General features: G+C 41.8%; 1 protein-coding gene across 20 annotated transcripts in view; it reads right to left on the reverse strand.

Moving 5' to 3' along the window:
• The window catches only part of FOXP1 (forkhead box P1), a 387,258-nt gene that overhangs the window by 13,169 nt on the left and 350,051 nt on the right, over positions 1-24,038 (reverse strand). For 17 of the 20 annotated variants that reach the window (XM_057422837.1, XM_057422843.1, XM_057422851.1 and 14 more), the window contains 7 exons: positions 24,007-24,038; positions 17,942-18,025; positions 9,151-9,352; positions 8,966-9,045; positions 8,223-8,324; positions 3,487-3,608; positions 1,331-1,400 (listed from right to left, as the gene is read on the reverse strand). The exon at positions 24,007-24,038 is cut by the window's right edge and continues 56 nt beyond it. In XM_057422837.1, the coding sequence (XP_057278820.1) occupies positions 1,331-1,400; positions 3,487-3,608; positions 8,223-8,324; positions 8,966-9,045; positions 9,151-9,352; positions 17,942-18,025; positions 24,007-24,038 (692 nt within the window). The remainder of the gene's footprint in view (positions 1-1,330; positions 1,401-3,486; positions 3,609-8,222; positions 8,325-8,965; positions 9,046-9,150; positions 9,353-17,941; positions 18,026-24,006) is intronic. The other 3 variants (XM_057422849.1, XM_057422855.1, XM_057422856.1) reach the window with 1 other exon arrangement.

The following is a 24,038-nucleotide window of genomic DNA, read 5'->3' on the forward strand; positions in this document are numbered from 1 at the left end:
ACATGCCACTTCCAGGAAAGTAGGGAAATGGAAACAGTTTGGAGGTTATCACAAAAGACAAGAATGGATGGAGATGACGACAACGACACGTGTTTCAGAAATAAAACACGAACAGTTCCATATGACAAGCATATTAATTGAAATTAGTCACATAGTTAACAATGTGAAGAAATGCAGGATCATTTCAGTTTTGCCTTTCAGCCTCATGAATGTAAAATGTGCTTGTAATCTTAATACTATTCAAGAGACAAAGCAGTCTTTAAAAAATCACACTTCACAAGACTCAAGGGAAAATAAGTTACTAATGAATGGTATTTACAGTTGCTTCATTTAAACATGCTTTCCTCTGCTTTTCAGAAGTTACTGCATGAACTCAAATGAGAAGAAACATTTGTTTTTCTCCTAATAAACTGTTTCTTGGTTCTGTAAAGAGAAGTCTGCTAAACCTTTCACAAAATGCAGCTGCCCAAGCAAATACAGCCATCAGTGAACTTCTCGAGAAGCAACCCTCAACAAACAACTGGGGTGCAACCACACATGGATTAATCCACAATGTATGGAACAGGCTTGAACCCCACACAAACATACACACACCCCCTTGCAAATTCAGGGCACAGTAATGCATTCATATCTTTGGTTCATGTAGCAAATACTGACTTTACCTGGTGCTTCTGCGATAGGGATTTGTGTGTGGGGGGGAAATATAGCGCATGAAAAAGAGCCCGAGACATGCACACTTTTAGGCTGCAAGTTATTAATTGTGTACCAACACTTGTGCATGTCTACAGAGTGAAAAAACAGAATTTGTGTCTTACAGTTTAAATCAATAAAAAGAATCTTTTTTTTTTCTATAGGAATTGCGAGGTTTATTTTCTACTAACAATAGGAAGATATGTAAAAATAGCCCTTAAAAGAAAAGGGGGAAAAATGATCTGCTTTCTCTTTAAACCCATGAACAATAGAAGGTCACGTGCCGCAGTATCCTATCATTCAGCACATTAATAGCTGTGCTAGAGTAATTACACTTGTGGTATTTTTGCCTCAAGTGAAATTCTGAAATAAGAGGATGGAAATTATGATACTGCTGATAAATATTAATAAGTGAACTTTTAATTTTTTTGCCACAATATTCAAAATGCTAAGCATCTAGCTAATGCTGAAGCAGCCTGATATGTGTTTGCCTCCAGGGACTATGATGCTTTATGCACTTAAGAAAAAAGTTTAACGGAATTAAAATTTAATATCTAATTAGAGCAAGGCTAATATATTTTGAAATGAGTGGGGAAGACACACGCCTCTGTTGCATATTCGCTACAGTCATTAATCTTACCTGTAAAGCAGCATTGAGAGGTGTGCAGTAGGTGTGGCTGGTCTGTATGTTTTTAATAAGAGAAGGGTTACTGCATAAGAAAAACATAAAAAGGAGAGTTAAATGCAACCAACTTCTGTGCGAGCGTTTCAAGCACGTAATGCTTCCTCCCACATCAGAAAACTAGAGCTGAGACTGTTTTTTCACACAAGTTCTTCTTTTTTTTAATGTAAAGAAAATATCTGAGTTTCAGGCTACAGTTATCATATTTGCCTTTACTAAATAAGGAACATCATTATCTCTCAATGTTACCTCACCATGTGTTCTACTACCCTGCATTAGCAGCACATCTTGGCATCTCTGCTCATTTTAGCTGTGTTCAGGAGAAATTCTCCAATATTCGCCGTGTCTGGGAGCCAGTTACCATGTAAAGGTCCACCATGAGGAGCTATGAGCAAAAGCATCATGGGACATTTTAAATACTGCTTCATGCAAATCATCCTCAAAGTCGCTGGCAGCAGAGTCCCTCACAATGGAGCAGGGGATGGTGATGACAGAGGATCTGAGCCACGTTACTTCCTGCCAGGCAATGGCCCGAAAGGGACTGGCTACACCAACACCCTCAGTCTGGGGCTGCAGGCATGGATGCATGACAGCAGGTACTGCTGCACTGCAGCAACGCAGTACAGACCACACAGAACAACATGCTGCCCTAAAGGCCATTTTAATAAAAACTATTCTGGTGTGCTATTCTGGACCCTTACTTTACTCATCTTAGGTTTACATAAGGGGTCAGATTTGAGGAAAATGAATGCCAAGCATATCTGCTCTCTCTGTAGCAGGCATCTAAATACCACTGGTTCCACCAGAGGAGAAAAAAAAATATTAAAAAAGAATCATCAAATACAACCTAGATAAAAAGTGACAATGCAAAAATCTCCAACAAGTTTTAGCACTCACTGGGTATACTTATTACTGGGTTATTTTTTTTCACGTGGGAATAAATCATGGTGAGAAGAGTCTTAACTGAGTCCCTCCCACAGGGACCAGCAAGGATCAGTTGTCCTGGAGAGATGGACTTCAAGTAAAGGTCAAAGAAAATTGCTTTGGGAACCCCAGGAATATTTGTGCACCATTGTTGTAGACACAGGTTGGCCTGTTGATTATAATCTTTACAGCTGGTCTCACTCTGCACTTCCAAACTTTTTGAAGTTAATTCAGCGTTTCTGTTTTATAAGCACCTTACTCTGTTTCTTTGCAAAACAAAGCATACAACTGAAACCAAAGGAAAACATCAGAATTAAAACTTATCTAAAGCCTTTCCTGGCACGTATCTGTCTTCCTGACAGGTCTACAGCAGCATTTCGGTGCTAGCGTGGATAATTATTTTAGTCTATATTGCACTATAAACAAACGCTATCACAGGCATGTCAAAGAAGAGTTATTACTATAGGCATTTGGATTATCAGAGTAGGACACACAAAATACACATAACAACCAAAAATTTAGTTTCTTTAGCAGCAAAGGTGATGTCACTATTTCGTGAAATGCAAGTCTACATGAGATGGGTAAATCATGCAAAGCAAAGCAACAGCAGAAAAAAAAATTAAAGCAAGTAAAAGCTCTTACTGTGCAACAAGCTCGCCAAAGTTTTCATCAGGGCAGTATTTTCGAGGACGGCCTCGTTGAATATGACGGCCACGTTTAAACTCTTCATCATCAACAGTCCAAAAGGACCCAAACTCATCCTCTACTCTGATAAAGCACTTATGCAGTGAGAGGTTGGTGCGAATGGCACCCTGGGACAAGAGCAGCAGCAAAGGAGATGAAGTGGAAACAAAGGGACACGGGATCGGGGACAGAACAGACATCAAATACAGGGAAAAGGAAAAAGAAAATAAAATGCAATAAGCATAAGCAAATGGTTTGTGAGGGTTAATATGCATTGCCACCTAAAAGCTACTAGCATGTGATGCAACAAACACCAAGCAAGCAGGGTCAGGGTACTGGTGGGCATACAAACAGTAGTGATGAGATGTTTGTCTTGGTTTCCCTTAACTGAAACAATGCGAAACCACCTGTGGTTGGTCTAACACCAGCTAGCAGCCAAAAGCCTCTACGTTAAACTGTAAGCATGATCCAAGCTAGGCTAAGAAGTTCAAACATGGTGGACATACCCACTGATCTTTTGTGGCCTTCGTTTTTGGAACTCTTGTTCATCCACTGTCCATACTGCCCCTTTAACGTTTTCTACTCTCACAAAACACTTGTGAAGACTAAGATTATGACGCACTGCATTCTGCAGCAAGTATAAAAGAGAAAACATTCAAAAACTTTCTATGAGAAAATGCTCATCATTGTCCAAGAACAGCAGCACAGTCAGCTTGACAGTCCTCATTTTGCAATGTTAAGCCCCTTCCCCTCCCCGCACCCACTTGCTTTCCCCAGCTCTTTACATCTTCTTTTGCAAAGACAAAATAAATACGAGCTTAAACCTGAGATTAAAAATTCAAGTTACTCTTATCAATTATCCCCAGTTTGAATGAGAAGAGCCATCACCTTAAGCATGCATGTTGTATAATACAGCACATTTCATACAGAATACAAGAGGAACATTGCTCAAGACATTTTCAAAACAAATATATATGCTCTGAAAGAGAAACTTCTCCCCTCCTGGAAAAGAAAGCAGTTAGAAAGGATTTCACACAAGTACAGACAGCTCAATTTAGCAGGGAGGCACTGGAGCAAGTGTTGTGGCTTCCCACAGCTGGGCTAATGTGAATCAGGTGCTGAACCTCCTTCCATACCCACTGCATGGACCGGGGGCTCGGCAGCACCCCACCGCCCAGCACGGCACTGACTCCTGCCTTCATGGCCTGTTCTTATATGGAAGTTGGCTCCTATTTCTGGCAGACTACTGTACTGACTGATCTGAGCCTCTGCCAAGTAAAAACATGAGGAGGGCCCTCTGGAACAAAGTGATAATATCCCCACAGCTCATCACCCAGAGGGACCCACGCTCATGGCATCCGATGCTCAGATGTCCTCTATGCAGCTTGGTGCTGCAAAAGGATGAGCCAGGCCAAATCCTCCAACGTGCTTGGACATTTAATGAAGCCAGGCATAATGAGACACCTCACTATGTCCTGGCAGGCTGCTGGCTTTTTTGTCCCTGCCCCTCTGAAACGGTGCCGAGAGCCTTGTTATTCCTCAGAGTGCCATGCTCCTTCCCTGTTTTAGGAGCTTTCTGAGGAAATACCCTACTACAACAGTTGGAATTGATGATCTTAAAGGTCTTTTCCAACCTGAACGATTCTATGAGTCTACAAAGCCACTGGAATTTGTACATGGAGCTTGTCCCCAGCACTGCTGAAAGGGGCTTGGTAAACAGGGAGAACAGAAGAAGCCATTTGCTGAGAATATACAGGCGAACAAATTCCCTATCACTGGCACCACCGATTTAGTCAATCTGGTTGACTTGTTAGCAGGCACAATGCCAGCCAAACACATGGCCTGAGTCTAGGCAACTAAGGGACTACGATTTTTTTCCTTCCTTCGTTGTCTTCTTGGTTTTTTTTTGTTGGCTTTTTTTTTTAATGAACATCAGGTCTGCATTGTGAAAAGGAGCTCTAATCATGAATGTCTAAATCACTGTGCAAACAAAGGGTATGCACAGTGCATTTGTCATGTAAATTAAGAGGCAGTGGTGTGTGTGCCTTGGAGGGAAAGGCTAAGAGTCTTCTGCTACTCTTCCATTTCTCTGCAATTACCAGCATGGTCCCCACACTCCTGCCCATGGTGCAGGAAAAGATTCAGGGCTCAAACTGCCTTCATGCAGCAGTTGCTTGAATGCAAACGCATCTCCTCTGGCTATAGGAGCTCAATCCCAGCACTTTGGCTTTTCCACCCTGATCTGCTTGTGAAATGGTGGAAAAATTAACCTTGAATATGCTTTCCCTCTCAGCAAAGCAGAAATGTAGCAGAGATCCAAACACTCCCATCAAGGCTACCTCCTGCTGCCTTTACTTTCTTCTGCCCTTACTTTTTAACAATTTTGTTTTTCCTCCTCCCACCTCTTCCAGATTTCACTACTTTTGAAATTTTTGGCAAAATCCCTGATTTTAAGGTGGAGGAAAAACATCCAAAAGCCCCACACCTTATGGGCTAAAATCAGCCAGCTCAACAACTGCTGGTGGGCGCCGCATTAGTGCAACCTGACACAGGGCTGCTGGCCCACATCTGGGTAACTCAGGCAGTTTCCTGTGAAAATGGGAACACTGTCAAGTCTGGAGCAAAACGTAAGAATAATAATGCTATTTCCCTCAGTGAAAGCTGATCTTGTAGCTCATACAGCAGTTGATCAAATGCACACAGCAAAGTTCAGCAAAGAGAGATCTCTAAATTTGTAAACAGTCTCTAAATACATGGTTGAGCAGAAGTATTTGTATTACTTTTTACATTAATCCTGGAAAATACAGTCTGGTTTTGTTCTCTTGAAGTCAACGTGCAACTGATGGTTACGGCTGCTGGATATGTTGAGACAGACAAGTTGAACATTTGCAAGACATCCATGAAGCGCTGCTCTTTCTGTTTTCCCTGTGATCACTCATTTAAGGAATTCATGGCAGAAAAGAATGGTTTTGTTTCCCCTGCCTCTGGATACTTGCTATCTAACAGATTTATTTGAACAATACTCCAACGTTCTGCAGCCACACCTGCAGCCCGTGCCTCATAGCTGCAACTCCATGCCAGCAAATTACTCCAAAAACTCAAAAGCAAACAGACATTGCCTCTGACCTGTCAGAACCAGTTCACAGTGCTCCCACAGCAATCAGCTTAACAGAAAAATTAGGAGCTATTATTGTAAGATTATATATTTACCTTGTTAAAAATATTTGTATGCAAGCCACTTTTGCACAAAAATTACCCTGAACATGCTTGAATGTAGTAAATGAAAGGGTTTGTTATTTTAATAACTGCTCAGGCTCTGCTGTACTGCATTTTGGGAAAGAGGTTCATTTTGTAAAGGTCTTTATTCCTGCACTCTTCTGTGTTTTTAAAAGAGGGCTCAGGGAAGCTTGCTCACACCAAACCCTGACCCTAAACTTGGGGAACACTAACCTAAATGCCCCCCAAGCATTAGCTGAAGGTGAATGCAAATCAGCACGTATATATTCAAATTATTCTGATTCTGCAATTAGCCCCTTGTGCTTGTTCTGCGCCCCGTGGGCTTCCCATCATGCCAATCCAGAGCTGCATTTTCATCCCCGCTGCTCCTGAAGGCTGGCATAAATCTGAGCAGTCTTCAGCAGGAAAACCTCTATTACTAGAAGCAGTTGAAAATTTTGCTGGTGGAACCTGGGGTGAAGCTCTTCTCCCCTGTTAAGTGAAGCAGGATGCGGGCACCTGCACAAGGTCTCCAAAGGGTATCAGCTTTCCTGGGACACACCTTGCCCTTCTGCAAGCCCGAGGGTCTGCAGCCCAGTTTCCCTTGTCCTCCTCTGCAGACTGCAAGTGTATGTGGTTTCTGGGACTAGATTTTATGTGATGAACAAAGCTAATTCCTAAGACTAGCCTTGCAGGAAATACAACCAGGGCTGCCTGCTACCTTCTTCCACTCCCATTTCCCTTCCCTTTGCTCCTGGAATTAAATAGGATTTTTACATCAGCACCCACACCTGCAGCTGCTGAATAGTCCTACTGGAACCACTCCAGCAGCAAAAGACAGGCAGGTCTAAAAGGATCTTAAATCAGGGAAAGTTAATTTCCTTTCTGGATAGTACGGAAGCTGCAAAGTGAAACACTGCTCATGTTTTCCAACTTCAGTGAAGAATCAAAGCAGCAATCATAGCGACTTTTCCTGAACCTAAGAGTTTCTAGACCAAGGTTAAAAATGTACAACATGGTCTTGGGATCTGAACTAAAAGCAAAATATGCTGCTAAAACCCAAGCTAACTTCCAAGGACCATTTTTAGCTCTATCATCTAAAGGAATTAACTGTAAATGCAGACTGAGACAGGAAAAACAGGAGCTGATGAAACCGCACATATGCAACATACTCATCCTACCTGGTCATATGAAGTTGCTTGAGAGCAACAAAGTCGCCTAGATTAAGAGAAACTCACAGTACCAGGGGTGCAATTTTTACAGCAATACAAGATCCTGTTATTAGATTCATTCATTTGTCATTGCACAAGCTTCAGAAGCCAGTATGGCTATTGTTAACGCCACATGTAAGAGAAGAAGTGGCCCCCCAAAATACCAAATAAAATTAACTCCTCAGACCTCTTATCTAGCAATATCTGAGGTAGTTCTGATAGGAAATTAAAGTGTCAAATAACAAGTTTATTTCTGTAAAACACCTATCTTATTGTGGAGCTTGCTTCTTCCATGTTATGCTCAATAAGCTTCTGCTGTGCAATTTAAACTATAAAAAAGGTGGTTTGCAACAGATCTGTGTATGCAGTTAAGAGTCAATTGATTGAGGAAAGAAATCCACTGATCTATAGATCCTTGGGAAAAAAGTGGTCGTTGTGATTACAGTGTGCATAACTAACGGACAAACAGTATATCTTCTGACACAATAACTTCACCTCCTTTTTTTCCTTTCCTAATACGTTCCAGCTGAAGGGCTTGAGTTTCACTGCTAGCAGCAACCACACAGAGGAACTCGTGACATAATCCCTGAACATAAAAGCCAATAATGGGGATTCAATTAGTGGTTTTCAAAGGCAGAAGAGTTTTTCTGCCAAATATCAAACTGTTCCTGCAGATAAGGCACCCAGTGTGTGTCAAAACTGCCGATCTACATTTTCATGTCCACACATCATTACAATTTGTTATGTCATCAGCAACGTCTGCTCTGTACATGTCAGACAGCAAAGGCAAGAGGCACAGGTGAGCCAAGGCTTACCTTCCATGTCGCTGCGTTGCGTCTGAAGTAAGCAAACATTCGCGTGAACCAGTTGTAGATTTCATTTAGTGTTAGCTGTTTTTCTGGCGATTCGAGGATGGCCTTGTGAAGCAAAGCGATTGCAACATCAGTTATGAGCACACCAGTACAAAATACACTCACAGTTTTACTTTACCAAATACAGAAAGGAAAAAAAGGAAGAAAGGAAAAAAGAAGAAGAGATTTGGAGCAAAAAACCTGAAGGAGGTTTTTCACAATATGAACTAAGATTAATGGCTGTATTTAACAGTTCAATGGCAAAATTCAAAATGGAATTATCTAATTGTTTTGAGTTTTTATTTCTGTTTCCTTACAGAAATATTAATTTATCAGTCATTCATAAAGCAGAATCAAAGAGAAATGCAAAACATTTCACTAGCTGATTAAAGCTCAGTAATTATTTAGAGCTCAGATTAATTCTAGGGATCAGAGATTACTGTAGCTTGTGATAATTGACTTGCCATCTTTAAACAGGCTCATTTTCACTGTTGTGTGAAATGAATTTCCTAATAATCACATCGTATTGTAATACTTAATCAAAAGCAATTATGTTATATATTGCAGTTCTAAAAACCCTTATAGTAAAGGTTTGAGCATTTGAGCACGCTTACATACCAAAGGTTTGAAAATCTATTTAATCCAGAATGTGCACATATAGGGAGATAGTTTTTTCCTAATCCAAATGCACGTTTGGCTCAGCTTACCTGTCTAATTAAAGATGCATATGTGAATGGTGGTCTAACTTCTGCGTTCTTATAAAATTCTTGGTTCTGGGCAATATCTGCTAAATAAGAGCAGTTGTTCTGTTATCATCACAGCCTGCTGCTGCCGGGATTCAGGCAACACAAGCTGCCCCACCAAAGGGGCCACACCATCAGAACCACTTTACCTGAAGAAATGGGGACATTGTATTTATCCGAGTACCGCCTCCGGATGGGTCCGACATTGTGCATGCTTGTGGTAGTGATGACCGACGGTCCCTGCGTGACAGGAGTGATGGGCGCAGTTGGGGTGGTGGGAGTATGAGGTAAGCTCTGTGGAGACGCCTCGGATGCAGTCTTGGAAAGCGTGACGCTCGATACCAGATTCAGCTGTGAAGGGAAGGACGAAGGTTTCGTTACAAATGGCATTTCTGGCTAATGGAAGGCTGCAAAGAAAATTCTTGGTAACGGAGTCTTCCTCAGTTTGAAGCAAAGAGTACTTGCTTCAGCTCCAAGTGCTGTTGTAACATCTCCATCAGGAGCCAGTAAAGTGAAATAAATATATACATTTCTGAAGAGATTTAAAGAAAGAATAATGTAGCCCGTTGCTGGAACTCCAAATCGTGAATTTTTATCTAAACCTTAGAACAAGATCTCACACAGCACATAATAACTTCAGTATTTTCTTTTAGTTACATTGTTTCACAGTCTAAACCCCACACATCTCTTATTTCCATGCTGTCATTATGCATAGCTTCTAATCAGTCGTCTTGGATATTTTACTGAAGGCATCAGGCTTAAAATAAAAGGCAAGACTTTCCTAGGGATGTACTAGGGAGAAACTCCATCTCTCTGTTCAGCATTTAGGCTTTTTCTTTCTTCCCCTCCGTTCATCCATTTTAAAAGCAAAGCCCAGAGTAGGTTAACACTGGAATAATTTAATTAATCACACTGCATGAAATACTGCAAGGACTCAGTCCTGCAGAAGTGGCACCACTCTTCTTTTTCCTCCCAGGACAGAAGGTATCGCCATTACCTGCATGAAGCCCAGCCCAGGATAAATGGCAGTTTGCCACCTCAGGCTGTAAGACACAACTGCCTCCACGGTTGTGCATCAAACCCAGCTCCAACTCAAGTGCTTTCAATACACAACCCTATTTATACAACCAGCATCCACATTCCTCCCTGACCCTTTCTTTTTGCCCTACACCATCCTTTGAAAGATGATTCTCCATCTCAGTAGGTCACTCCTGCTGAAGTATTTTAAACAAGCAGTCTGATCCCTTAACTACAACATCAGAAAAGACGACTGAGAAAAGGGCTCTTTGACTACTTCCACATTTCCTTCTCTTAGGCAGTTTTGTGAGTAATATTGGTGAAATCCTGACCCCACTGAAGTCAGTAGCAGAATTCCTACTGAATTTAAAGGGAAAATATTTTACAACTTTTGCTCGTTATTAAAATTCCTTTTTGCCTGACATGAAACCTTTTCAGATGAAGGCAAGGCGCAGTACTCGGCTATGCCCCCAAATATCTCATGTTTATCCATAAGGCACTGTATTAATTTTCCTCGCATGAAACTAAGCAGATAAGAAAACTCCTATTAGCACCCCTCATATGAGTTAATAGCCACAAATAACGTTTCTTTATAAAAATAATAGGTAGTGTAAAACAAAGGTAGTGTAAAATAAAAGGCTCTAATATTACAGAAAGGATATTGACACAAAAAGTCCACTGCCCACAGAAAGGGCACAGCTGAGCAACAGGCAAATTGTGACTGCTCTTTCCCCCTGGACTGAGAAGGAGCAAGCATAGGGAAGCCCCAGCCACAAACACCCAGCGCTGTATGGCTGCAATGGCGCATAAGCATCTCCAAAGAAAGAAGGTGGTGAGCAGAGGACCTGCAAACACCCCACCCCTGAGCAGGGGCTTACAACCAATGCTTCGCCTTCCAGTGGGAAACGCTTAACACTTCAGGGCAAAGCCGGAGAGCATGAACCCAGCTAGGGATGGTGAAAGGCGGTGAAATATGGGTATTGATTTCCCAGCGACTCCCACACCAGCGTGAACCGCTATCGGCAGCGTGGAGGTAAGCATGCCTTCCCAGACCCTGTGGGGCCAGCACTGCCGCCACATGCCGCCCGGTCCGATTGTTGACTGGCATGATTTAAGGACACTGATTAGGGACATGTATATAGTAATGTCTCCCTGTTATCCATCTATTACATATGATAAAAGGACCAGTGACGATAATTACAGTACAACTGACAGGTCTCACCATGAAGTTAAATCTACTGTATTTTATCTCAGTTTCTAAATGGACATTTTAACAGTCCAATAACTGTGAGCAAATCTGCATCAATTTTAAGAACCCATCTCCAGTGCAGGCTCGGCAGCCAGGCCCTCCTGTTGCAAAGATCACTGCTCGTGCTTCATCATTACGGCTCCAACTACTCCATTTCAAAAGAGTCCCCTTCCTTTTTTAGTGTGCAAAAACTTAACATTTAATCTGTTTCTACTAGGGAACTGCGAGAAAAGATCCACAAAGGTCACCGTTCCCTGCTTAAAGAATCTGAATTGAGTTAAATTTCTTAAGGCTTTTCAGCATAGGTAGCAAGTAGGAATAAACACAGAAGAGGACGAGCAAAGGAGGGGGGGCTTTAACAGGCTTGACAAATGACACCGTGATTCACACCCACTGCTGGGCTGCCACTAATAAGCTACAGAGGAAGCAGCCAATCTCAGCTAATTACCAGATAAAATTGTATTGTAAGGACTCTAATTAGGAGATGCTTATAGAGGTGATCTAATGATTAAATGCTGCATCCAAGTGACCCCACCATCAATGTGCAGTGGTGCAAGATGTCACTGGAATATTTTGTAGAAACAGTAATTTTATTTCAAGGAGGGGAGGCAGTAATATTTGTAATAATGGCTATGAGGTAAACTAATTAAAAGACAGTTCCTAAAGGAAGACTGTGGCTTTGAGCAGCTGTGGCCGTTCCAAAACAAAGTGCCAAATCTCAACAGAGGAGCTGCAGTCAAGTGGAAAATTTCTGCCTGACCTCTGCTCTTGCTATTAATTTGCAGGAAACCTAATGACACATATACATATTCCCACAAAATTGTTCTAATTGCTAATTTGCCAAAGGAGCCCAGTTTCCAAATTAAACATGACTGCAGTCTGTGAGGAAGGAGAGAACAAAAAGCTGGAACGCACAGAGTCTGCTGCGTTTCACCTCCGACAACCATTTGCAAGCCTGAACCAACAAGTTAATGAAACACGACCTTGTCGATCGCTAGTGAAGTTCTTCCTTTTTCTGTGTTTTATTTGATGACACTCTCCTCTTCCAGCCGGGGTCCATCCCTGCCTGTGCTGTTACCAAAACATGAGATAGGGTAAGGGAGGAGAGGGCTGCGCTCCTCCCGCAGACTTTCGCAGCTGCTTCCTTTGTTGCATCTATAGCGCAAAGGCTGAAAAATCGGTTGTGAATTAGAGCAGAATAACAAATTATGAATGGTGTTGGTTTTGTTGCCATCTTGAATTATTAATCCGAATGGTAAACTATTAAATCTTAATATTGGCATCAATTAGAAACGTGAACGCAGCCATGGGTGATTGTGCAGGGCAAAAATCAGGGAGGGACCGGGCTGGGAGGGTTTCTTTTCCTGATGGAAACTTGACACAGTTTCTCCCTGTTTGCATTTTCTATTTAAAAACAAGCTACTATGATTAGAAAAGTTGATCGTATTGGTATTTTGTGCGCAGCCTGTTTCCCACATACCGCAATTTTTGGAGGAGGTAGCATTGCTGGCAGAGGGGAAGGGAGCCGAAGTCACGGAGTGAGCACCCCAACGAGCAGGAACTCTTGTACTGCAGTAAGGCACAACATGGGGCACCCTCCAAGTACAGTGGAGAGTACAGCCCCTGCACCAAAGGGTTAAATGATTTCGTAATGTTTGTACTGGGGATGGGGGAGGATTTCCTCCAGCCTTTAATGGAAAAAAAAAGCAAGCGATCACATGAGCCAAAAACCCCCAAACACCAAGAAATAAAAAAACACCAACAGGAAAACCACCAAAGCCCACAACAGTTTTAGGTCCCAAAATTCTGCACATTCAGTCACTGAACCTCATTGGGTGCTTTGTTCAGTTCTGAGTTTTGAGAACATTTCCTCATACTGTTTTAACTTAATCACAAATACTGTAGCTGTTTTAGCGTTCAATATCCTGCTTAGGATTTTATTATTAACTCTTTTCAGAAATAGGCATGTCCTCCTATTAAAGGTGAAGACGGAGTATCTTTATTTTCTTTAGATATAAAGAAGGCAGAGAGGTAACTTTCTCCTTCACCCTGTAAAACAGATTTCCAGTTAAGTGGCTCTCCCACTAAGGCTGTCTGATTTCTTTTTGTGTAAACATTTTGCATGACAATGGTGGCTGGACATGAAAAAGCTCCTAAATATCTTTTTAGAAGAAAAAAAAAAAAAATTTTATGTGTATGTATACATGTGTGTGTACATATATATATGTATACATATATATATGTGTACATATACATATATATGTTTCTAAATGTGATGGTGGGGCCATACCCACTGCTGCAGGTCAGTGACTCTTCTGCAATAGATGCTGCTGCTCTGGTCCCAGCTGGGACTGAGGATTTATCCGTACTGATTTCCTGGGCCTGAAACACTCCAAAGTAGAGATTCCTTTTCTTGACACCCAGGGTGGGAGAGAAAGCTAACACTGGGCCTGAAACTGTGTTAAATGCTGTGTCTTCCTCTCCCATTTCAGCCTGGACACATTAGTGTATTAGATGAGGAGCCTGGCAGGCAGCAATCACTTAGCAGGTGTTGTTATTGGCAGGAATACTAAGGAAACCAAAGCTGAGGAGTGAGACTTAATGAAAACCAGTATATAAAAACAGCTTTTGTTGTGCTTGAGAATCTCTCTTTATTGCTGCGTATCGTTATTTTTTCAAACTATAAAGTCCGGCTGCAGCAGCTAAAATGCTCAGTCATTACCTCAACAGTTAAAAGACTTTTTTTTTTAATGCTTTGTTATTACAGTTGCTAAAAACAGTATTTCAAAACAATCATAACTGCTATGGTTAGGGTAAAAAAATACATAGAAGGGATATTTAACAGTGCATCTTATTTAAAGTGCCAAAAGTTTCTCTCACAGTTTTCTGTCTATTTTTAAAGACGGCTATAGCACCCACTATGCAGAATTACTTGTTGCTTGATGCTTTTTCCTTTTCCCTCCCTTCCTATGAACTTCAACATATGTTAATCCCCCAAAAGAAAGCACATTTCCATTTCAACCTATTACGCTGATCTCTAACACCAATGAAAACAGCATGTAGGGGAAGGCATCTTAATAGCAAAACCAGAATGACAATTCTTAAGAAATCAATCTGGCTTTTGTGTTGTGGTTTTGGTAGGGTTTTTTTGGGTTTTACCTTGAAAAAAAGAAGATCACCATACAAAAAATGTCACAGCCTACTGCTGCACAGAGAACTTTGTTCTTGCTATATTCAGGCCCTTTAGTACCACCAAAACAACACTTGTAGCAGTAACTGGGAACAAATTTGCCTGTTCCGAGTTGTGAGATACTTCCACTTTCTTTTAAAGTGCTGCACCACTGGGTACTTTAATTATAAAGCTGGACACTTTTGAATGTGGCCCTGAGCACTGCAGCTCATTGCTGCCCTTTGCGGTACACCAGACATCACCTCCACCCTAGCTCGCAGCGGTTTAGGCCATCCACCACTACACCATGTAAGAACACGATAAAATCTCATCGGCTTTAACAGGACTAAAGAGTTCTATTGAAGAGATGTTTTGGTGGACTGCTGTAGTGAAATGCATGGACCACTCCATCACCCTTCCCAAGGTTAAAATTACTGGAAGGAGCTAGAAGCCACCCAAATGGGATGGAAGGGCACAGCTATCCTGGTACACGCAACCCCTGCTCTGAAGCTGGGCAAGTTCTGAATTGATGCACAACCATTAAGGACCAGGTTGTGATCTACCTGGTCTAAACCCAGCTGCTCATCTACTGCCTGAAGCCCAAAAGGCAAAGACAACTAATGGTCAGTGTGGATTACAAACAGCATGAGGTTAACATGGACACTCAGTCACCAATTTTACCTGCCAGCAACAAAACAGTTTAAAAACAAGCATTAAGATCCTTTAAGCAGAGTAAAAACATTTCCTCAGTCACAAAAAGGCTGTAATTTTAAATCCCGATTCACTGCTATGTTTGGATTTGCATCCGCTCTTTCCTTTAAAATCACTGATGTACTGTAATATATTAATTCTAATGTACACCTTGCATTAGTTATGTTGGCAGAAAAAAATTAATTACTGGATGTAAAGAATACTTTGCACTGCAATAATGGTCATCAGATCTTTTTTACCAAAGTCCTATCCCACTGAGTTAAAAGGACTAGGGTCTAGCACAGCCTATGCAATGCCTGTGTATTTTTTTCACTAGGAAAGCACAATTTATGCAAAACACTATACTTCTACATTTTATAATTAATTTTCAAATGCTTCACCTATACATATTTTAATAATTTCTGATTTATCAGATGGTATCTATAATAAATTTTTCTATATTTCAATAAATGAAAAGAAGGCAGTTTCAATCCAACAACAGAGTGCCACACAATATAGGCCTGTCAGGCACCAATTTTTACTTCTAACATGTAAGTTAAAGGATAAGGAATTTATAATGCTGCCTGTGAACGAAACCACTTTTCATACACAAATGTGATCTTTTTTTTTCCAAAGGGTAATACAACAGTACATTTACATAAACTAATCCAAACAATCTATGTATTTGACAATGGCAAACCTCACACAGACTGCCTATTGTTGGTTTACATCTTGGAGTTCTTTATGTTGGCTTGTAACACTGCTCTAGCTGTCAAAGGTTTGACTTGGACTCTAAATAAATGGTTATAGAAGTGCTGTGCAGCGATATTGGACTTCTTTGCAAAAGAAAACCTGCTGTGTATGAATTCAAAAGCTATTAATTTTTCAGTCAAAAATATTCATGCCTATTTCTTTTAATAAAGAAACACTGTGCTGAGCAACTGAGAGATAATGTTGACTAGTGGTACAGAATTTTCAATAGAGCAGTTAAAAATAAATTTAGTAGGAGGTCCCCAACAAAGCTATAATTTTCCAGAATGTAAAACATTTTTAATACTAATCAAGACAGCCCTTTTCCCCCTGCGTTCACTTTTTTTTCCCCACTGCTTTTCCCTGTTTATTAGCTGTTAACAGCAATCTTCCTGGCGACACCGCCTGGTATCTCCATAGCCTACAACACCCGCGAAAGCTCCCTGCCCTCCGCGGCCGAGCATCGATCATGAGCTGCTTTGCCAAATGCTGCTCGCCTCCCTATGATTTCCTCCCTTTAGTTTTTAATCCTTCCTCCTGAGGGGCACCGCTGTTATGAAAGGCCTCAAGGCAGAGTGCTCTGAGACTTCCAGATTATTCCGCTGTTTTAATTTTTAATCCAGTAAGAGCTATAGAAACCAAACCTCCTCCCCATTCTGTTGGGTCTACATACTTTGCCAACAATGCACTGAAGCATTTGCATTCAGGCTGAGATGGATGCGAGGAACTAGAAGAATGCTATTTTTATAGACACTGTAAGTAGTTCTACTCTAGAGGGCTGGTATCCACCAGATCAGGCAATTTTAGGTATCTCAACAGCTTAAATGGAAGGGTTTATACCTACCACTCAACTCTCTCCAAGAAGGCACCGAAATTTCCGGTTGACTTTGACATGTGCTCCAGTGTTGCTGAATAGCCTGCAATTTTCTGTCTAGTAGCCTCCCTATGCACTTCTGCAGCCATTTATTTCCAACTACATGGAAACTGAGAAATCCTTTTCTAGTAAAAATGTGTGCGCGAAGTGTTTAATGATTTTATGTTCTCTATCTCTGTAATGTGTTCTGTTTCAGACATTAATTTTGTCTACCAACTGCATCTTGGCAGGCTACCATATTTGCTGGGTTAATAGTCTGACTCCTTTTTATTTCCATCACCATAAATCACACATATATGGGTGTGTGTTTGCTTTATTTATAGAAAAAAAATCAGTCAAAACAGATAAACCAATACTTTGTCATTATGCTGCATCATTGCATATTGATTAAAATTGCTAGTACTAACTATAGATTGTCAACGCTCAATTAATTTTCACACAATGACTCAAAGCAAAATCAAATAAAGCCAGTGTACCTTTAAATCTTACAAATCTTAAAATCAGGAAGCAAAGCACTCTCTCCATTTCGAATAATCGTTGGAAGTTCTGAGAAACATTTTCAGCATTAAGAGGTTGGGAGAAAACAACAGCTGAAGAAGAGTCATTTTGGTCAGGAAATGAGATGGTGGGTCTGTCTGTGTTTGGGGCTACCCAAGAGTTTTCTTGGGCTGCAGAGCTACTTGCTTCCCCTGCAGCCTCTTTTTTAAAGGGCAATCTGGGGCAGAGAAGGTTTCTTGTCTCAGTTTCAACAGTATAAAACTTGATACTGGTTAACCGCGATTAACATCAAAACATGCAGCTAGAGTCTCTTCTACTGTAAATGTCTGTCAGACAGGGAGAAAGCAGAATAAATATACTACATATAATTTAATTACATCTCCTTCCTAACACTTCCTAAGATTTCATACAAGTTGGACTGATGCAAAGCAACTTACAGGCTACTACGTAAGGCCAGAAAAAAAGCTCAATGCATCAGCTTTAAAGCAAAACAACTTTCAAACTCCCTGAAGAGAAGGGGATGAGGAAACCCAGGTGCCCATGGCAGTGCCTTCTGCAAAGCAGCACTTTGCATCTCATCACCATGGCCAGCTCTGAAGCGGTCCACGCTTTGCATCATGTGCCCCAGTGGGGAACAGGAAAGAGAGGTTTGCTGTGAGATTTTATTTGCTTTTGGCACAGTTCGGTACTTACGGGCTGAGGGGTGGCTTTTGGTTCAGTTGACTTCACATGCAGGTGTGTCATCATGGCTTGCAGGCGCTCTTTATCTTTTGCAAGCTGAAAGGGGGGGGGGGAAGAAATATCCTCTGTTATTCACACAAATAAAACCCAGTCTCTGCTTATTCCTAATTAAACAGCTGGCACCAAGGCATGAGACAGAAGAGTTTTATTGCTGAGTAGTTTTGAAATTGTATATGGTCTATTCGTGAGGTAAAGCTAAAGCATGGTGCTGGGTGTCACTATTTCCTAAAGCAAAATGCATTAGCCCTCGAGTGAGAAGAGCTAGACCTGCTGGCACCAAGAGCTTCACTCTAGCCCTGACAGCTAAAAGACAACAGTGAATCATGTTTATTAACCAGCCCCACTCCAGCTCAGGAGGCACGGCGAAAAGCAAGCGAGGCAGCAGCTCTGAGATGCCTCTGCCTCCTTTCAGACCAGAAAATAAGTGGCACAAATGGAGCATGGCTTTTACAGCACCTACAGGCCTTGTGGCATGTGCAGCAAATGCAGAGACAGCAGTGGTTAAACCACATGAGGCACCTCCATGGGGCATGGCAGGCAGCCTCAGCTCTTGAAAGCATCTTGCTTTTACTTGAGAAGGTGGCACAGCCCCTCAGTGGGTCACCCAGGGCAGCCAGCCTGGGAATCTGAGCAGCGGCACCCTGAGCATGGGCAGGAGCAGCAGGGTGGGTTGCCAGCATCCCTTTGGCATACAGCTGCAGGCGGCAGGATGGGAAGGGCTAACAGCGTACAGAAACCGCCTCAGAGCACTCGTCTCAAGGCACCCAAAGCCACAGGACCAATACTTTCACTCTTCCTCATGGGTCACATCATGCCCAAGAGCTACGGCAAAGCTCCTGCTCTGGATGTCTGTTTTACTTTAAGGTTAAGATTTGAACCAGGCCACAGCTGCTGCCTTGGGATCACACCATACACATCCTTAGCCAAGAAGGCATCCCAATGCATTTCAATGCACAGGACAGACACTAAACTTCATTATTTTGGGGAACCATTTTTTTGTATGTGCAACAGGACTTTTTCCAGCTGCTTTAAAAAAAAATATGGTGGAAAAATATTAAGAAATAATACTAATGAAAAAAGGGGTGTTATTAACCTATATGCCCAATGTAAAAGCTCCTGTTTCCAGCAGGACTTGGACCAGGTTCTCACAAATGACAACTTTTGCAGACTTTTTGCTTTAGACAAGCCAGATTCCCAGCGCCAAGAGGAGAACTGTGTTCACATTCCAGCAACACTTTAAACAACCTGCCCACCTTATCACCATCATCTGTTTGCAACAATAAAGTTGGGCTAAGTGTATATAAAAGGAGACTTGGTCATAAATCCCCATTATGGTCAAGGTTGTGTTGCTGTTTGCAAGGCGAGGGGCTTCTGACTGTGCCAGAAAGGTGCTGTGATAGGATAAAACTTGGCACATGGGTTTCCAAGACAGGAATTAAATACAGGAAAAAATGGTGTGACCACTGTGTGCTCTGGAAGTGTAAAAGCAAAATCACTGGGCTTTTCTAACAGCTGCTCTTTTCTTGGTCAAAACCCTCAATGGCAAGAGAGAGAACCTGACACTCACAGCACATCTGCAATCTCATCACCAGATCTGTGCCTGACTTCACAGAAGAGCCAAAGAGCAGCGACGGGCTCTTTTCATAGCACTGCAGCAGAAACTTCTCCCTCTGAGAGTCCTCTGAGGACCTCTTCAGAGAAAGGAGAGGTCTCACCCCTCAGCTGCCGTGCTTCACACAAAACAAATTAAACCCAAGAAATAGCTGTGCTCTCACTACAGCTCTGTTGTGCAATGTCTCATCTGTAGCAGTTGCTGGGCGCACCGGGCTGCTTGGCGGGGTCATCTGTGCATTAAATTCTGGTCTGCAGGCTACTGCAGAAGAACAACATCTTCTAGCCAAAATAAATAGAAGGCAGGCACCTGAAAGCTTCCTGCCTGCACCAGTGCGGCGGCAGGAGGGAAGGCACCCGGGCAGCCCTGGGCACACCCTGCCGTGCTTCCTCCGGGCCCCTGCAGCCAAACAGAGCGGTGCACCTCCCTCTGAGCGGCCGGGGTCCTTGTTCACAGTGTTTTCACTCATCATCTTAGCAAGGCTTTTAACGCCGTTTCTGGTGGACAGAGGTTATTAAAGATCCTCTCGACATTTCAGGCAGACACATGCTAGCATTTTGTCATAGTCTAGGAATTCAAACACTCACCCAGTTAGGCAGGAGTTTAAATTATGAAAAATAGAGGTCTCTCAGTTTCAAAGCACTGAAGAGAAGTAAAAAAATCTGAAGAATTTCTTTAAACTGTTTTTCCCTTAGGTCAAGAAGCAGTAGTGATACAAAACTAGAATGTCACTAGTAGCCCCCTCAGGTCAATGGGGTCATACAAAAGAAGCCATGAGGTCTTGTGTGGTCACCGATGGGAGCAAATTCTCACTGGTGGCTCTCACTGGAGTCCAGACACTCCAGAAATGGTATACACGCATGCAAATGCTCTTTATCTACTGACAGTGTTCTTGGGCAAGGACTATGCTGCCGTATATGTAAGGATCTGCTCTGTAGAAGGGGTCTGAAGACTAGAACACAGTCCCATCTGCAGCCTCATTGTTTCTTCCTATATCCATTTGGAAAGCTCTGCATGGTGGGAGTTTTCAGCTGGCCACCCAGTTCTTGATTATACGCCTGATTTTGGGAGGTTTCCCTCACCTCTGTGGGGTACAACCATGATGCAGATGCCTGACTGTGGTTCAACAGGAAACACATCCAGAGAAAGGTATATGCTTTGAAAACTTGGACACCAGGACACACGCCTTGCCCCAGAGAGGTTAAATCCTAAACCTACACAGGTAGAAATGGGAAGGCAGAGAAAGCACAGGCCAGAAGCAACTCAAGGTAAGGGGGCAGGAGTCTGATAACCAAGGAGCAAGACGGGAAGGCATTACGCACAGATGATGGAGAAATAACACAGGAAGAAAGAAAACAACAGCGAGGACCAGGAATGTGAAAACAGAAACCCAGTGAGGGGCATTCAACAGGAGCAACATGGCCAGAACAACGAGAACAGAGATCACTTCAGCAGCAGGATTCTGGACATACCAAGGACAAAGGAGAAGGAAGCCGGTCATGGACAATGCAAGAGACAACCAAGACACAGCTTCTTTCCTTCCATTATGTGCCTAGTTGGGCTGTGCACTAGAAAGGTTTAGGATCCACTTCAAGAGTGTCAGTGGAAAACAGGCCCAAAGAGTGTTTTCACACACTGAAAATGGCCAGCTGTCTTCATTTTCTCCCATGAGGAGATACTTTTTAAAACTTAGCATAGCTTTGTTGCCGTTCTGGGATGTTTTTTCACTCAAAGGTGGTGCTGCTAAGAACTAGCTAAGGATAGGGATATGTTCCTGTGTTTGTGTTTTACCCAGCAGCCCAATTCTCACTATTTATAAAGACAACAAATGATCATGTCAAGATGGTTTAAACAAAGTGAAATATGAGAAGATCTCTACCTTGTCTGTGATATTTTAAGTATGTTTGTGATGGAAGTGCTGAGCCCAAAGCTTTGAGATACTTCTGCAAAGAGGCATTTGCAACCAAACACAAACCAGATCTGACCTGTTTTGTTTTCTGGGTTTTTGTTTGTTTTGTCTTTTTCCAAAAAAGTTGATGTAAAAATTACTTTCTTTAAAAGATACTGCACTTATCTAAGTCAATGGCACTGCTAAAACTATTGTGTATAAAACAAATAAGAGCATAAAGAAAAGAAAGGCTTGCATTTGGGTCCACGACACTCAAAACCTTAAATGCATCTCTCAGGTGGAAGGAATGTCATAAATTCTACTCCTGTCTTGAGGGAGCTGTGCACGAAATGGTGCAGCACCCAGACCTTGTCATGATGCTGGACCCTGAACAGCATGGGATACTTCACAGCTCCACTAGAAGGCAAAGCTTCTTATCAGTGCTCACTACCATGTGTCAAATGGGAAAGGCTATGGGTCCCTCTTCTATCTAGCTCACCAAACTCAAACAGCTGGTCAGAGGGCTTGTCACCACCCCACTGGTAACTGCTCCATTGCAGGAGTATCAGGTCAATGGTCTTAGTCCAGCTGCTCCTGCTACAACATGTTGAGTGCTGCAGATCACATCACTAAAAGCCCTGCTGTTGGGCCAGCCTTCTGCTTTATGATGGTTCTGAGCAAAATCAGGTCACAGCCAGACAAACTAGGTACTGGAAGCCAAATCCTCGTGCATATTTAGGCAGATTATTTTTCCTTTTCTTTTCAAAGTATCAGAGGACCGATACACAGGATAAAAAGAAAAGGGAGAAGAGAGGAGTTACAGGCACATTTCAGAAGCAGGATCACCTTCCTCCTCTCCTCCTGTACCTAACCTTGCTGGCCAATGCATGGATGGTTTCACTCTGTTACCAACATCCCTGTCTAAATTAATCCTCCAGTTCATCCTGTTTACTGTGCTAGTATGATTGTTAAAAACAAATCCAGAACTCTCTGGCTCTTCCACCACTTTGAAATTATGTTCTTGTCCTGGGGCCCTTATACTGCCATCCCATGCAGTGGCTCTAAGCTGAGGTATTCCCTAGCACTAAATGGGTGGAAAGCTGTAACTATTAGTCACTTTTGACAATCAGTAGAATGCACCACTGGTAAATCTTTCCCAAATTTTGTCAAGAGCTTATGGATTGGTGACAACCAAGTATCATCTCTGTCCTGCCCAACTGTTAACACAGGCCATAATCCTGTAGTTCCAGGCACAGCGATTCCCAGCGACTGCAGGAGAGAAGGATTAATGCTTTTCAAATTGACTGTAACTGGAAAATCTAGATTTACCTTCAGCCTGAACATTACTGCATCTTGGTAAAAGATTATCTCATATCTCAGTTTACCAGGAAGACTGCAGATTTTTTCTCCCTAATTCCCGAGAAACTTGTTAAAATAACAGACCCTTTCTCATAACATTTTCTGCAAGACTCTGATATTTTATGACTGGTAGTTTGATTTTTATAAAACTTGTATTAAAATAGTTTATATTGCTTCAGCTAATAGTGAAAGAGTGTCATGACCAGCGTGTTCCTGAAAGTAAAATTTAAGAAATATCTATGAAAGAAAAAGGGTAATTTGTAAGATAAGAAGATAAAAGGCATTTTTTTAAATGCTTATCTGGAAAAGTAACAACAAGAAGTTTAAGTGTGGTTTTGCTGATTTTTCTCTCCAACTATTTGAAGCTATAAATGACTTAACTCAGTAAAATTCCAAATGTAATTATCTTCTGTACTTAGCCCAAGGCTTTCCATATATCTCTACGCTGCTGTCTTGCATACAAAATAGGTTTTTCAATAGCTGGTAACTATATAATGTACAACATTGTTTTAATTTCTCCTTCTTTGTTAACCTCTTGCCTACACACAGACACACTGTCAAAGCTGCCCAGCCAGAGCAGCGAGGTGCGGGGAGACAGAAAGGACTCAAAAACATTTGGAAAGGCAGTTACACAAACAGGTTATACCTTTGCATCACATTGAGTACATTCTCATTTATCCCCCTTTTGGCATTTAAAAAAAAAAATTATTTGCTACAAATGGCAAAAGAAAAAAAAAACAGTAGTAATAATAATACATGGAGAGTATTAGTATATGAGAGACCACCAAACAAGCCAGGTCATGCAGCGTTTTGAAATAAACATCAACCATTTCCCCCGTGTATCAACAACTCTAAATGAAGGGGACCACATTCCGCTCGCCTCCCTCCACCCCCCTGGGTGAGTATAAATAGCATTAGATACATACTGATGGATTTCCAATCAGTCAGCCTGTTTAAGTTTCCTATTTCTTTTCAAGTTACGGTTTAGAAAAGAGGAAATGAAGCTGCAGTTTCTGTTGAGGGTTTTTAAAACTACTACAAGGAGGTTTTGAAAGCTGGTTTTCAATCATAGGGGGAAAAGCAGAACTCATTTTTTATTGCTGTCGAGAATTGGATTTGATTAATACTGAGGTAATATTAAAATAAATTTTATTTTACCTGTAGCTCTAACTGCTGTACAACCTGCATTT

Source organism: Pezoporus wallicus, unplaced genomic scaffold (genome assembly GCF_028554395.1).
Source record: "Pezoporus wallicus isolate ANWC-B61680 ecotype Strahan unplaced genomic scaffold, APGP_CSIRO_Pwel_v1 contig_7073, whole genome shotgun sequence".
In the NCBI taxonomy this organism is placed as follows: Eukaryota; Metazoa; Chordata; class Aves; order Psittaciformes; family Psittacidae; genus Pezoporus; species Pezoporus wallicus.